The 16,042-nt window shown below is 35.3% G+C and overlaps 1 protein-coding gene across 1 annotated transcript in view; it reads right to left on the bottom strand.

The window, feature by feature from the left end:
* Window positions 1-5,162: 5,162 nt before the first annotated feature.
* Window positions 5,163-16,042, bottom strand: part of ZC2HC1A (zinc finger C2HC-type containing 1A) — a gene marked incomplete at both ends in the record, with an annotated part of 29,348 nt that continues 18,468 nt past the window's right edge. The window contains 3 exons of the mRNA XM_079534040.1: window positions 5,163-5,349; window positions 5,914-6,021; window positions 9,928-10,050. Coding sequence (XP_079390166.1) covers window positions 5,163-5,349; window positions 5,914-6,021; window positions 9,928-10,050 — 418 coding nt within the window. The remainder of the gene's footprint in view (window positions 5,350-5,913; window positions 6,022-9,927; window positions 10,051-16,042) is intronic.

Genomic DNA, 16,042 nt, shown 5'->3' on the forward strand with positions numbered 1-16,042 from the left:
TAAGTATCATATGAAGGATGAACACTAAGAGAGTTAAAGCAATCATATAAAGTAGGTTTTCTAACAGCCATGGAATACTTAGAATTTACCAGAACAGATCCAAATCCATTTGCATTTCTGCCAGAAATTCAAATACAAGAACAATGAAAAACAACATTTAGACCTTATGCTCACTGTTCAACAATATTAAAACGAGTATTTGATTTGCTGTCTCACAAGTTGCTGCTTGTATTGGAGGAAAATGATTTATAAAACAAAAAACAACAGTAATTATTTAAAAGAAAATATAAGTGGGCTGTTTTCTGCCAACACAAAAAGGGGCTAAGCAGAATAGGGTATTCTGGAACAACATACATTAAAAAATAAAAAGATAATGAACAAAACAAAATCCACTAATATGCAAGACTAATCCTTTATATCATGAATGCTTGAAAGACAGCATCAACCAAGTAAATGCTGAATACAGCCAAGAATCTCTTACTGAACATTTTTTTCAGTGACACAACAAAGTAACTCAAAGTTTTACTCCGCAACACAACCATCACAAGTTGGAATGAGCTGTGCTTCTTCAAAGTCAATGAAAATATTTTCACGTCACCAAAAACAACTTCAAAGACGATATTTCCACTGTCTCATACAACCCAAACAATTACTGATAGCTTTGTCAAACTGAAAGAAATGCAGTTGCAACAAATGCTCTTACAAAACACACATTTTTTAGTCAAGATTTCAGAAAACTTATAAAAAGTTTGTTCATTGCACAGATACAAAAGCTACGTGTTGAAAACCAGTAGTTCTTGAGAACTTAGTAAGACACTGACAATGCCATTTCATTTTAGACTCTAATTACATAGCCTACATCAGTGTGCACTGCTAAATGCCGTGTTTGTTAGCATTTCAATTACTGCAATCATACCTTCCCCCTCACAGACTTGATAAGCATGCATCATGGAACCATTCTCCTCACACACCGCATTTCAGACACTAACTCTTAACTGCAACTGTGAATTAGGACCTAGTCTCACTCAAATGACAGAAGTTCTATGATGGGTGAAGTTCACCTCAGGTCTTAAAGGACATTTTGGAGTTACTACCCTGTGCACCTTGCTACCTGCTGCATGGAAGAGCTCAGACACAGCCAGGCACGCTGCAGGGAAAGGACTGGTGCCAGGAGTACCATGGAGAGCTCCCTGGTCATACAGTCCTTCAGGTTGAGCTTTTCAAATCCACCTGAGGGAGGCTGGTGGCTGTTCAAACCTCTTTGGCAAGTCTGGAAATTTCTGCCTAGATGTCCATAGTTACTATTTGAAAGGATGCTACAGCTTGCTCTGCCACCTACTGCACACTTTCCTGTAGAGGTGTACACTGAGGATATAACTATCTATAACTATCTAACCATACATTTAAGTTGCTGTGAGTAGATACAACCTAGACAATTTCTTTCAGAACTGGAATCAGTATCATGCGTAAATATAAACTTGTGATATCATATAAAGGTTAGGCCTTATGCTGTCCTGCTTTCACCTCTGAAGCCAGTATATTTCAAAATTCCATTGCACTTGCATCAGTACAGTTTCAGTTCTTACAGCTCCTTTCTGTTGTACAGACATCCTTTATAAATCAAATAAAATACTCACAAAACCAAAATGTGAATGTAAACATGCTTAGTTGTGCATGCTGTGCACCTCAGCAACAACATTCTTGTTTCTCTACATGGGATTTTACCATTAGCCTTTCTTTATTTCCTTCTTTTCTCATTAGCTGAATTTTATTCATGTCTTAGCAGGAACATACAGTGACAGATGCTAAAAGAAAGTCTGTTATAGGCTCAGAAATAGACACAGGTAACATTAAAATCACATCAATAAATTCCTGAATATAGCAGGTGTATCAATTATCTGTATGGGGTCACAATCCCCCAGTAGTGTTCAGCATTGTTGTGTATCAACTCTGCTTCAGTGAAACAACTTTTTATACTTGCAAGACTAGAGTTCTTACACAATATATATGTGCATTCACAAATACACAACTGAAAAGACAGATGAAGTAATCGTATCATCCCAAATTTACACATTTAGTCTAAGGAATTTATGCTTTTAAGTTAAGTATCTGTCAACAAGTCATCCAGAGGATAACACTAGCTAAGTTATTCTTAGCAGTGCAGTGCATCTGGGTGCACAGATCACCTAGATATGTTCTGTTTACAATTATAAAACTTTCGATTCTTGATGCATTCAGGAACTCTGCCCTTTCAGAATATGTACCAATGTTTTCTCCTCCCAGGAAGAACCAAGACACAAAAGCAGGGGGAGGAGTAGGGCAACGGGGGTGTGAACCTAGGTCTTGTTAAACTGAATTCAGATCCTTCTTGGCAGATGCAATACACCTGAAGATCAGAGTCTTTACTTATCTCCCTTACAGCTTTTTTTTTTTCTTTAAATACTATAATGGATTCATTTCCATATTCAGTTCTGTAGAGCTAATCTATTTGCAAGCGTTTAGATGGAGTTACAGTGATCTGTTCTGATCATGCATGTAATACTGTCTACTGTCAGCAACACCAAAGACTTCAGAAACGTCACTCAGTGAAAAAAAAACAAACAGCTCATAAAGTAGATACATACCAGGTTTCTGATAGTCTCACTGTAACATAATAAGCAGCACAGTCATTTACATTTTCATTGTTACTATTGATAGTCAATTATACTTCAGTAGACATTCTTTTAAGGCCAAATTAAAAGTTCAGGAAATCTCTAAAACTTTCCTTTTGGTTCAGGTTAAGTCCATTTCTAATTCTTGCTATACATCACAGAATCGTGAATAAACCGTGTCTCTCTCACTTTACTGTACGCAGCTCTGGAAGCAGAGTTACACAACTCAAAAAGCAGAAATTATCATTATTTTATATGAATTGATTTTAAAATTAGGAAATGTACCACTTGCAATTCAAAGGAGAAAACGTCAATATATTTCTCAACAGCATCACTAGTCCTTGAAAACCTAGAATATATTTATTTCCTTACAAAATGTTCTCCTTGTAGAATGTATTTTCATTAAGTGGTAAAATGCATACTTCTGGCACAAACAAGAAATGGGAATTCATCAAGTCAGATAAAGGAATTGATTATTTTATAGATTCACTAACCAATCAAACCTATTTTGGATTTGCACCTTTTCTGATGGATGCTCCTAACCTCCATCAAATGTAGACCTGCAAGGCCCAAGTCCTGGAGAAATTCTGTAAAGCAGACTTATCTGTGCAGGATTCCAATTTTTTTCTAAGTACAGATAGGGACGTGCCAAAATATCCTCTGACCTAAACTAACTAGAATACAATTCGGCTAAAACTTGTCAGGTCTCTCATTAATGGTTATCCAACCTATCATGCTCTGTAGCCAGCTTATATCAACTATTTACAAGACTACACTAGGTAAAAGAATAATTTCTAGAAATAACTTTTTATACAAAGTGTAAGACAATTTCATATAATTGAAGTAATTCTAAAATACCAATAGTTTCTGGCCTGGAAGATGACTACATCAAGCCTCTTAAATCTCTTATCCTCCAAGAATAGAACCTGATTTGGAGATTAATTTCTTCATTCATGTTTACTCACAATTGGCGCCACTGATGTTAATCACATGTTTTGAAAATGTGTTCAACGATTAAGTTACACTATAGTGCAACACTGCAGTATATTTTACACAAGCTAAAAAAGAAACTATATAAATTGCTTCTGATAATGTTTGTGAGCTGAAAGTAACCATTTTTGACCAAAAAAAAAAAGTGTACTGTGGTAAAGGCACAATTAAGTCCTTCCAGATTGTTCTTCCAATAAGACAGTAGCAGTACTTCAAAATAAAACTTTACAAAACAAATCACTATGTTCAGACACAAGTGATACAGCTTGTGAATGGTTTTAGTAGATTGCATTGTTTAAAAAAATAAACAAAAACCAAAACAACCACCAAAAAAGGAACAGCTTACAGGTCCTGACACTTCATACCAATGAACTCACATGAAGACTGTCACAAACTTTATGAGGTTACTGTTCAGAGCCCATGAATACCAGGAACTGGGAAGGGGAGGAAAAAAAAAAAACAGAAGAAAATCCACCACAAAAAACACATGTAGAGCTGTAAACATACAAACTCTGAACCTGCTATTTACACAAGATTAAGTATAAAAAACTTAATTTAAGTAACTACTTAATTTCTACTTTTCTAATAGTATACATTTTATGGAACTCTTTTTGTATTGGATACAATAAGAAGGTTGTTTTTTAAAAATAAGTTCAACAGTTCTAGGTACAGTTACAATAGAGTCCCCTTCAGGAGACAAGGAAAAATAGGACCTTTGCAAGCCTTAAGGACAAAAGTAAAGAGCTTTTACATATGCTAGCCACGGTGGAGAGCACAGGGAGAGGAAGAAAAGTATTTATGAATAAAAGTAATTAAAATATCACATTTGTCCTTATAAATACATAAAATATTAACAAGTTCTTATTCAAAAACAAAATGGGCAGAGCAACAACCACAACTTTTGATTTTCTTAGATGCGAATGGAATTTTCAGACTTTTTCCTATTTGAATCATTAAAAAAAATCCTGCAAGTAACTGGAAAGTTCAGTTAGGGTATTACAGTGAAGAGGTTAATGCACTCCAGTTTTTGCACTTATAACAAGGAATTTATAGGGAGTTGCTCGTGTTGTTTTCACTTACAACACAGATAGCATCTAATTACTATCACTTAAGAAAGAAATGCCTCCACAGAGAAACTTTTGATGCAGAAATTCTTCATGGCTAGTTCCCTATGGGTGAGTGACTTAAATAAATTCTATAGAATTATATAAGAAAAGTAACACTGAACCACTTCCACCACTTAAGTTACTTAACACATTTTTACCCTAATTTAAAATATTTCCAACTGAGATTAAAGAGTATTTCCTTGAATGGCACAGTTTTAGGTACCTGTTACTTTTATATACAGTATACATATTTATATATAAATTACTATGTAACTAGCAGATTGCACTCAGAAAATTATAATGCTTCAACATGTTTGCAGCATGAAGCCTAACTTGGAGTGTTTTCGCTTTCCATGCAGCAGCACGTAGCAGATGCTTTCAGAATCTCCCTTTCTCTTTGATTTTAAGAATGCATTTACACAACCATTCTTCGAATTCCACACTCACAGCAGAACTTTGCCCATTCCACTGGATACCTTGTTCCACATTCATGGCAAAATTTAGGTAACTGTACAGATGAATTCCCTTCATTGCTTTTTGAACTTCCTCCGTTGACTGAGGATAGGTAGCCAGCAGTGTCATTCCCAGTTTTACCATCAGACCTGAAAAAACAGATATAAAGAACTCCAACTAACTCAATTCAGTATATTTTGATCCAAAATTATTTAAATCCTTGCAGTGAATTATTGCCGTTATTTTCATGCTTACCTTGTAAATTTATTGAAATTCCCCTACTTATCTCCAGATACAAGGCAACAAAAAGTGCCAAAATTTTTAGAAGCTGGATCAAGTAAGTTCTTGAGTCTTTGTGTTAAACAGACCATTTGGAAACTTACAAAAATTAGCTTATCAAAATAAGAAAGTCTAAAAGGAAGTCTAAAAGAATATTTTTCCCCTTTAACAGGCACACACCAGACAAGTTCTTAACGCACTGTGCATGTAACTTTCATTTAACTTCTGTTGAGCCACATGTCATTCTAAAGAGCATTCACCCAAATGTACAACTATTCCTAAGAGATTTTTGACATATCTAACACTATCTCCTGCACATCTTAGACACCAGATGACAATGTTGATGTATTAGAGTAGGGAAAATATATTCTGCAATGAGTACTCTTCTTAAGTGAAGATTCTATTGCTGATAAGATAACAAAACTAAAAGCTACCTTGAGTAACTGTCTGAATTACTAGTTTTTCTTTTGTTTGATAGAGCACCCGTGCTCATAGTCCTTGCCACACTAGGAGGGGTTGACATCCGTGTTTTTGTCGCACCTCTAAAACAGAAAAAAATATTGATCAATTATATACACACAATAATAGATATTTATGCTACATACAAAAAATTACAAACATACAAAAATACAAAAATTCAATAATCCACCCATCTGTCGCTTTACTGCATTAATAGCTTATTTCCTATGAACACCAGATAGAAAATCTTCGCTTGCTTTGGACTGCACATAAATTTAATCTTGCACTGCAAGCTCAGTGGTGGCACCAGTCCTGTCCTGTTCACGTATTTTGTTTGTTATCATACCAAAATACAAGCAGAACCCACACTACTGATTGTTTAGTATATTCTAAGGTCTTCTTTGACAGATTGTAAGTCACTTCATAGTACTGGCAGGGATTTCAGAGAAATAGAAAGCAGCAGACTGCAGGTCACAATGAACTGGTGGGTCTTATCAGCACCAGTATATGATTTCTAAACTCCAGTGCACATCCTAAACACACTGAACATCTCTGTGCTTGCTTTAATGAGTGATAAAAACTTCAGAATTCTTTGGAAAATCTCTGCAGCACAAAGGAAAAGAAAGATAAGAATGGACATCCTTTTTTCCATCTGTAATCAAGAACAGAATTTTTCTTCACTGCTCCAGAGACTTACTATTCATCAGGATTTCTTCCTTGCAAGGCTTCAGTGACTATGACATCTTGCGCATGACCAACCAAGTTTTTTGGTTCTCATTCTTGTACACTGATGAATAAATTAAAGTTGGGACGGGCTCATGGGTATGAAGAAATATTAAAACAGGATCTCACATAAAATTTAGTCACCAAGAGACCGGTCAGTAAGAAAAACCTCAACAATGATTTTTTCCAGATGAGCCTATCTGCTCTTTTTAGAATCACAGACAACATACTCTTGGTTTGTTTTTTCAAGTGTAAATGAAGAAAAAACTTCAAATGCTTCACTGACACAAGTAAGTATCAGTGTACTAACTCCTGAATTTCAGGCAACTTTTTCTTCCATATCAGTAATATAGGCTAAGAAGGGCTTTTCAGTTCCTTCTGTTTAAAACCAGTGACTTAAAAAAATTCAATGGAAAAGCGATCAAATGATTAAGCACGAAAATGGAATCCAGGAACAAAATTTAAGATTGAATCAAGTAAAGGTACATTTGGATAGAATATTCAGATTTAACAGGAATGGCTTCTGCATTCAACAGGCATATCAGAATTATCAGAGATTCTGGCTCACTGGGAAGAATACCAGCTTCTTCTCCTTTAGTTTTCCTATCTGCTCTCTTACTCAGCAAAGAGATTCTAAACACGATTTCATTAAAAAAAAAAAAAAAAAAAAAAAAACAAACGTGGATTGAAAAGCACTACATAATTTTATATCAGAACTAACACCTAAGTTATATCAGTTTTTCAGGAGATACAGACTTTCAGGATAAAAAAGTTTTAACCAATTCAAATTATGCTGTCACAAGTATGCACAACTGTACATATCATAAAAACTAGCATGTGTTATCTTCTCTATCTCATTTTACATTGGAGACAGACCTTTCCTTAAATGCAAGTAAAATTCACTAAAGCTCAGTAATGCAGGAACACGTACTGGACTTTCACTTGCTCTGAAAGCTAGAAGAGAGTGTTAAGAATAATTCAGATGAAGAAATAGAAACAGTGGATCATGGTTCAGCGATGAGAGGAAAGAATGAATAGAACTGAGTCCCAGTTCCTGTTTAGGCAATGCCAGATAATTTAAACCAAATTCTTCTGATCTATTAATAAGTCAGTTTGTTTTTTTTTTCCCACATTTTCAGCATCTTAAAACCATCATTTAAATGATGTCCAGTATGACACACAAGTTATTGATGAAACCAGGAAAAAAAAAAACACCGAAAAAACAAAGTACTGAAAAACATGGCCAAAAGTATTCTTAGACTGATATACTAGCTCTACAAGCAACTGCATTGATTTCTATCTTTTTACAAGTAAATCAATAGCAGAAGCAGCAGGCTGCCACTGTCTGTAGCTTCATGCATCCCAGATCAGGAAACTAAAATTAGCATCAGATTTAACATACATATGATAACCAGTTTTGAAACTGAATCTGCAGGATGCAATCTGATCTATGGAGACAGACGTCTTCCAACATGGCCAGAGATACTTCATCATCTCCACTTCAGTCATACAGCTTGGTCTCTTCCAACCTGTATAACCTCTGCTATTATTGCCATTTGTCAAGTATAATTATAGACATATGCCTCCCTATATGTAATTATAAACAACGTACATATAATACCTGCTCTAAGCTGTACAATATGAAGTACTGATGGAGCCTGACAGCAGATGAGATTGTCAGTGTCATCTTTAATTCTTAACATTTAGACGTACCTTTACAAATGTTTATTGTTATGCCTCTATTTCAAAAGAATTAGGACTGAAGGTGACCTCTGCTCCTAAGCAGTTCATGTTGTACATCTAGTCGAATTACCACTGCTTGCAAAATCAAAACCTGAAACAAATTTGCATGAGAAGCTTGCCTTTTTTTATCTAGGCATTTGCAATTTGGTCATATTTTACTTTATAAGATTGAAACACCAAGTTTACCTCCTGAACAGGGAGTATTCAGATGTTCTTGACAGTTATCACTGTCACCCACCACAGCTCATACTTCAGGGCAAAATCATAAATAATTTTCAGCAGGAACATCGAAATCCAGGAGTCTTTGCCCTAAACTGTAATTACCCACATCACTATGTGGAATTTAACACTGGCTAATAGTTATGCACATTCTCCAGTGCCATATGAATGCAATGTATTCAATAACCTCCTGCAAGGAAGACAGGTTTAATCCACAATTCCAGTGAACGTTTGAGTAAGTGCAACTCAAACAGTAAGGTTATGAAGACCACAGTAAGTGCCTAAATTCTTTAGAGAATTTTTTTTAAAGAAGTCCCTTCTCTACAGACAAAGGCTACTGTAAGCATGCTTAGGAACTACTGAGATACTGAAAATAAGTCTTAGTGAATGCATATAAAATTTATATTGACCTAATTTTCAAAAGTTCACAGGATTCATGCCTCTAATTAGGTGTGCAAAGGAAGACACGTACAGACACACACACTCTGTACCTCTCTTGGAGGCATCCCCTCCCTTTTCTCCTTTTGCTTCTTAATAGGAACCAAAGTTGAAATATTTTTAGGATAAGGCCAGAATATTTCAGCTTTGGTTACAACACTAAAACAGCATTGCAAGATTTAAATACGTTTCTGCTATGTATATCAGTATATTCCAAATATGGGCTACATAATTCATTACTAATTACTCTTCTGCAATATGCTTTGAGGTATTTATGAAGAAACAGTCAACTGTAATTTGAAAGATGTCAAATTCAATTATATTATGTTAAAAAGGAAATTATTAAAGTGTTAAAAGATAGAACACCATTTCTTCCAAAGCAGCCTTGATTTTAATCTTTCATAATAAAGCTTACCTTACCTACACTCTTGGACAATCACAACTATCTTATAGAAGAAGAAGGAAATACTTGATTTCAAGAGCAAAATAAAATTCCTTTGCCATAAAGTATTAGCATGTAAAGCAATCATTTATAAAGCTATCAGCCGTTCTACAGGTTTAAATGCTTGCTTAAGTTTTGCATCATATCGCTTCAGTTTTATCTCAGCATTACAGAGCACATTACTCTGAGTGCAGAATCAGTGACAAAAGAAATCAAACCTGAAGAACGTTTTCATCCCCTTTCCATTCCTACCATGAGGCAATTTGCCTGATGTGAAATAAATACACTGATTATATTCCCACAACATTTATAGCGAAAACATACTAGGAAGCAGATATCTATCAAGGCCACACTTCTAATATTCCAATGCTTTTGAGGAACAGTTCTGTATAACTGATAAATCAAGCTCATTTGTGATACTTACTTCTTTATAGGCAACAATTCATTTGGTCTTTTGATGGTACTGTCTGTTTTTCTATCAGTGTCATAAAACCTTTGCACATCTCTTCCAGTTCGCAGTGGTGGGCCTAACTTGTCCATCTTACTACTAAAATATATAAAGGGGTACTCATAAGGAGATTGTCAAATTGCTGTTTAAGTTATTGCAAAAAAGTACTTACAATTACATCTATATTCCCAAAGAATTCTTATTTACCAAAAAGACATTTATCCAGCAAACGAGAGGGAAGTTCTTACTTTAAAAAGGGGATAATTTTGTAGGCTTATAATTGGATTAAGTTTCCAATGCATATGTTTATTAAAAAAAGGATAAAATTATTGCTAGTTATATTCACAGTTTACACAATACACTCACATTTAGGCTTTTTTTGTCTTAAGAATCTTTTTCATAACATTAAATTCATCCCCATCTAGAAAACGAGGTTCCTATTTACAACTCATGCCAACTGTATTAAAATGTTAGAAAGTAAAAGATGCAAGTACGAGCCTCTTTGACTTCAGGATTAGCAGGAAAGAAAAACTGTTTTCCCCCACGCAATTTTTTTTCTTAAATTAAAGTGTTAAAGGTTATCTGAGAAGAAATGAGGAAAAAAACCTAGAAGAAAGCCTGAAAGAAGAATAAGTTTGTTTTAATCATTAAAACACCCACTCACAGCATGTACGTAGCACTATGTACAGGCAGTACTTTTGTAATAATTTTTTTCCCCAACTATTAGGGATAACAATTCTGAACCAAGAAGATTATTAAAAAAAAAAATCCACAAAACACTACCTCTCTCCCTTCAACATCATCAAAAGAGACACCAATTCTTGAGAAATCATAATTCGTATCAGAAAAATTATGTCTTCCTGTAAAATTCTGCTTTTTTATCATCTTAAAACAGTAAAACTTGCAAAATTCAATTATATCTCCATTCCCATGTCAGTAATGTAACAAAACATTTCTTCTTATTGCCAGCAAAAATAATAGCTCTAACTGAAAAACTAAGACAATCTTAGAGTATTTTTATTGATCCTTCTGAAATTAAAGAGCTATACACAAACAAGCCAATCAAAATTGATTAAAATATCTAGGCTGCTGAAGCTAAGCTCTTCTGAAGCTCCCTACCCTCCTGGGAAGTCATGGGGAAAACAAATGAATGTAAGTAACAATGAAAAAAAATACACTCTCAAACTGAGAGAAATAATGCAATAAAATTAAAATAAAATTTTCTGACTCTTGTCATCTAACCTCAAAGAACTGCAATACTAGAAAAATAACTAAACATCTGTCAAGGAAGCTCACTGTTTTCATGTAGCTTTTAATACCTCACACAAAAAAAAAAAATTACAACAGTAGAAAAAGAGCTTGTGAACTTCCAGCATTTGTATCACACAACTTCTCATGCTTCTTCTGTATTAGCATGTTAGAAAGTACAGGACCTATAAATTTTACAAAGACAATTTGGATTTTGAGACTCTTTGCTTGACAACCTTTCAATCCATGTTACATCTGTAAAGCATCAAAGGAAATCACCTCATAGGGAGCAAAAATTGAACAATGCTAAGTGATAGTCATTCATTATGAAATCAGAAGGGAGCACTGAGATATTAGTCTGACAATTTAGCTCTCAATGCAGGCTATCAGATGAGTTTCCCTTGAGTTCTTCTTCCCACTCCTCCTCCCAACAGATGTTCTAGCTCAAGCTAATCAACTCAGGAAACATTCAATCAATTCCTGCTTGGCCAAAGACACATTTCCCAAAAATGAGAAGCAAGACTGAGGTTTTTGACACTGCATGACACATACTGCAACCTGTTGTGATTTCCTTAGCTCTTTTTTGAACTTTCAAAACATGATAGGTGAACTCTGGGCACCTGCAATATAAAATAGTGAGGAGTATCGTAGCAGCAGTCATGACTGCCAAACTGAAGCACTGCAATATCCTTCAACAGACAAAAAACAAAAACAAAAAAAACCAACCCAAAACATGCTGAGCCCTTTCAGGTACTAATGAATAAAAGTGCAATCAAAAGAATCTTTGACTTATTAGCCTTGATTTCATTGAACTGTGCTGTCTTAGAGTCTTGTTTAAGGAGATTAATAAGGATTGTTTTTAAAGGTTACAGGTACAGTATGGTAAACACCTATGTGAAATTTACAATATACCTCACAAATAAAATGAGAGTAATTTCTAAGGGCACGTTTGCCCTACTGAAAATCAATTTTCCAAGCTACACTGAAAAAATATTAATGTCCATACATAAAATACGCAGAGATGAGAAATTAATCTGTATATGCAAAAGGTGATTGGCCACAAAGAGTTAAGTTCTGCCGTGCGAAACATAGTTTGTGTGGGTGGAATCTGGCTGCTTGCTTAGCAGTAGAATAGGAAGAACCTACCCAATTTTCCCTCCTGGAGTTATTATTTCTGGCAGCTTGAGAACTGCCCTACCCCTCAAGAAATGCAAGACAAGTGTTAAACTTTGTGTTCTTATGAAAGATGTATCAAAGTTTGGGTTTTAACATCTCACATCAAAATGTAAACCCAAATTTACATTTTACGTAGAATTTTTCAAGTAAATGGAGGTCTTCCTAGTGAAGCAGTACAGGGTCATACACTACTCTTGCATTCTCACTTGCTTCTCTAGTACTCAAAAACGATGCCCTTAAGCCACATTTCCATTCATATTTATAAATAGTTGTGCTTTTATTCTGTTAAGGTAGAAAAAGAAAACTCTCACAGCCAAGCTCTGCTGACACACTCAGACCCACATGCACAAAATCAGTCTGAATAAAGCTAAATTGAGCTTATTTTGTTGATGCTTTAACTGTGGCCCTCTACATGGGGAGTAAAAGAATAGAAATATTATATCAAAATGTTAAAATAACGTAATTCATATAGTTTGGTTGCATTTCTGTTCTGATAAAATAAAAATACATACTACAATACTGGAGTTGAGCTTCATATGAAATGAAATTACATAACTTTTTCCTGTACATAACAAAACACCTGAGACACTGTTCTAGCCTTCACTTGTAACAGAAGTGCACCAACAGCTTCATTCGCCTTTCAGAACAGCTTCTGACAGCAGTTCAAGAGTGCCATCTAGAGAGCAACAGTGAAACTGCATTCCCGTGCATTTTAATCCCTTCTAGTCGTTTAATTAGCCTAAGATTCCAGTTTCTTGTCCCTTCACATAACCATCACAGTGAACAGGTACCTTGAAGAGGAAGAGTCAGTATCGGATTAAATTGCCCCTCTCTAATATCCACTTAATTCACCCCTGACACGACACATTATAATTGTAATTCTATCCAGCCTTAAAACCTCTGTGAAATCTGGAATTAAAACAATCTAAGCAAAAATGGAAGACCTCACTTTATGAATACAAAAAAAAAAAAAAAAACAAGAAAAAAACACACTCAAAATTACTGTTTGTCTTAGGGTGTGAATAACACTTCAGGAGGTCTTTTCCTACAGCAAGACTGGAATTCAACCAAAACAACAAAAAAATCTCAGCTCCTGAGCAACTACAAAAAATAAAAAAAAAACAACAAACCAACCAATGTTAGAAAACTAACATTCTTAACATTTGAATGACTGCACTTAAAACAATATATGTGCACACTGTACTCAGTAAATCACTTCAATAACAACTCAGAAGGAAGAGCAGCTTTTATAAGATATAAAATATTTTAAGCTGCAATTAGCTAAAGCTTTAATTATTTGACACTCCAATGCCTAAAATTGGTTTCAGTACAATGTTAATCATTTTTACTCTGACTTCATTGTGTTGACTGTTAATGTCTTGTTCTTTACTCTGATAGAAGTCTGTAGGTATTTCAATAGAGCCCTACACATTTCAAAGGTATACACTTCCTCCCAAATACTACAGCTGAGGGTAGATTAAGGCCAAAATTTTCCAGTAGTGACCAAAGTGAGGCATCTAATTTTTCCATGTTGTAACTACTCCTGTGTCTCTTTGCTTCAACATAATTCCTGACAGACTTGCTCTCAGAAGTACAACACACACAATAGAAAAGTTCTCAATTAGAATGCTTAGAAAAGATACTCAGTAAGTTGACTTCTTGAGAAGACCAGTTAGTATGACCACCAATGAAACACAAGGATTGCTTGGCAAAGGCAAGAATGGGATAGAAGTTACTTGTTTTTGTTGTTGCTGTTTTTTCACACAATAGGGAAGTAAGAAGGACTGCAGGCAGAAGCATTCATCACATCATCACATTCACACTCTTTTTTTTTTAAAAAAAAAGGTACAATTGTACAGGCAACTAAGTGACATTATGAGCCAAGCTAATATTCACCGCCTCCCTGCAGAGAACATTATCTGAGAGCGATGCCAAAAAGAAGTCATCTATTTGCAGGCAGCAGCATGTGAAAACAGAGAACATGTGCTAACACCTCTCCATACATTACTGTTTGATCTGGTCACATCACAATTCTTCCTCCAATCTTGACAAAAATAAGTAGCAAGTTCAGTGAGCAACTGACTGCTAAAATTCAACAAAACTGTCTTGTTAAGAAGGGAAGATCAAAACCTGCATCTACTCACAAACTAATAGACTGCAATTGGAAACTGTCAGTAGGAAACAATCTTTCCCAAATAGCTGTGATTGACCACTGGAGTCAGGAACATGCCTTCGACTTATCTCAGCTGACTTGTTTTGCAGGTCTTTGCAGACCTACTTTGAGTGTTAATTCAACTTCTGCAGGTCAGCCATCTGATTCTCGCTGTACATTGTTTTGAATTCCATTATTTCCCTCCCACAGTTTAGCTACTCTCGATGGCCTTCTGCAACCAGAATTTCCACCTATTCTTTCTTCATTATATCACTGTTCCCTACCATACACACAATGATCATGGCTTAACATGCTTGCCCACCTGTCCACCCGCAGTAACGTTCACTTCTCATCATGCCCAACCCTGTTTCCCCTTTCTTCCGATAAAAATAATTTCCTTCTACTCACATTCAACTTATTTCATTTGCCTGAAATACACAAGATAAGCTCTTTCTTTCCTCTCATACTCTACTCATTTCTTGCCTCTGAAGAGTTATGTCTGACCAAATCATAGTTATCTACAATATCCATAGCCTGATGATTCTCTGTAGCCACTTGTTCTCACAATGATTTGTATCACTTTAACGAAATCTTACAGTTCTGAAGGAAAGACACAGGAAAAGAGAGCAGCAGGAACAGAAAAGCAGAAGTCTGATACAAGGCAAAGAAAAGCTAAGGTCTTCACAGCGCATGGCAAAATAACAATCCTTTTCCTTTCCCATTTCCAGTTACAACGAATTTCTTCATCTAATACTAAGATTCCTTCTGATTTCAAAGGCTTCCAACCTCTGTATTTCTTCTTCTTGGAGATCTTCAAAAACCACCTGTACACAGGCATGGGCAGGCTGCTCTGGGTGTCCCTGCATGAGCAGGGGTTGCACCAGACAGCTCCAGAGGTTCCGGCCAACCTCAACCATTCTGTGATGCTGTTCTAGCACTTATCTTCAGTTCCCCCTATACATTTCTTCTTTTATAGAGCTTGCACTGAATATCCCCTTACCAAACACTAGTAACAGACAAGCAAAATAGACACTTTCAGGAAACACTAATAATATCTGTATCTACCATTTCTTGTTACTGTTGTAGAGCACAGGATTCTACTGCCTTCATGTGTTGTCTCACCTATTTTACAAGGAAGAGAGGAGGAGAGGTGACATTCTGTTGTGAGAGAAAGATTTTGTCACAATTGCCTTGTGAGCCATGGCAGAAGTGTCTTTATTTTATTTTCACAAAATTCTAGAAGTTATGCTTGGTATTTTCTCTTATTAAAATCTTTTCAATTTTACAAAGAACAGTAAGTTCAGAAAAGTACAGTTCCAACTGCTTCTGCATATTCTGAAACTATGAAATCTTTTTTATGCAGTTTTATCATTTCACATCCTTTGCTATTATTTTAACATTAGAAAATGCATCTTCACCTCCTCCAATGTCCCTTAAACATTAATTTTGTTTATAAATAAAAGATGAATTCCAAGCACTGCATTTTGAAGCTTGCAGAAAAAAGGACAACAAAAA

Source organism: Tetrao urogallus (genome assembly GCF_951394365.1).
Source record: "Tetrao urogallus genome assembly, chromosome: 3".
Lineage (NCBI taxonomy): Eukaryota > Metazoa > Chordata > Aves > Galliformes > Phasianidae > Tetrao > Tetrao urogallus.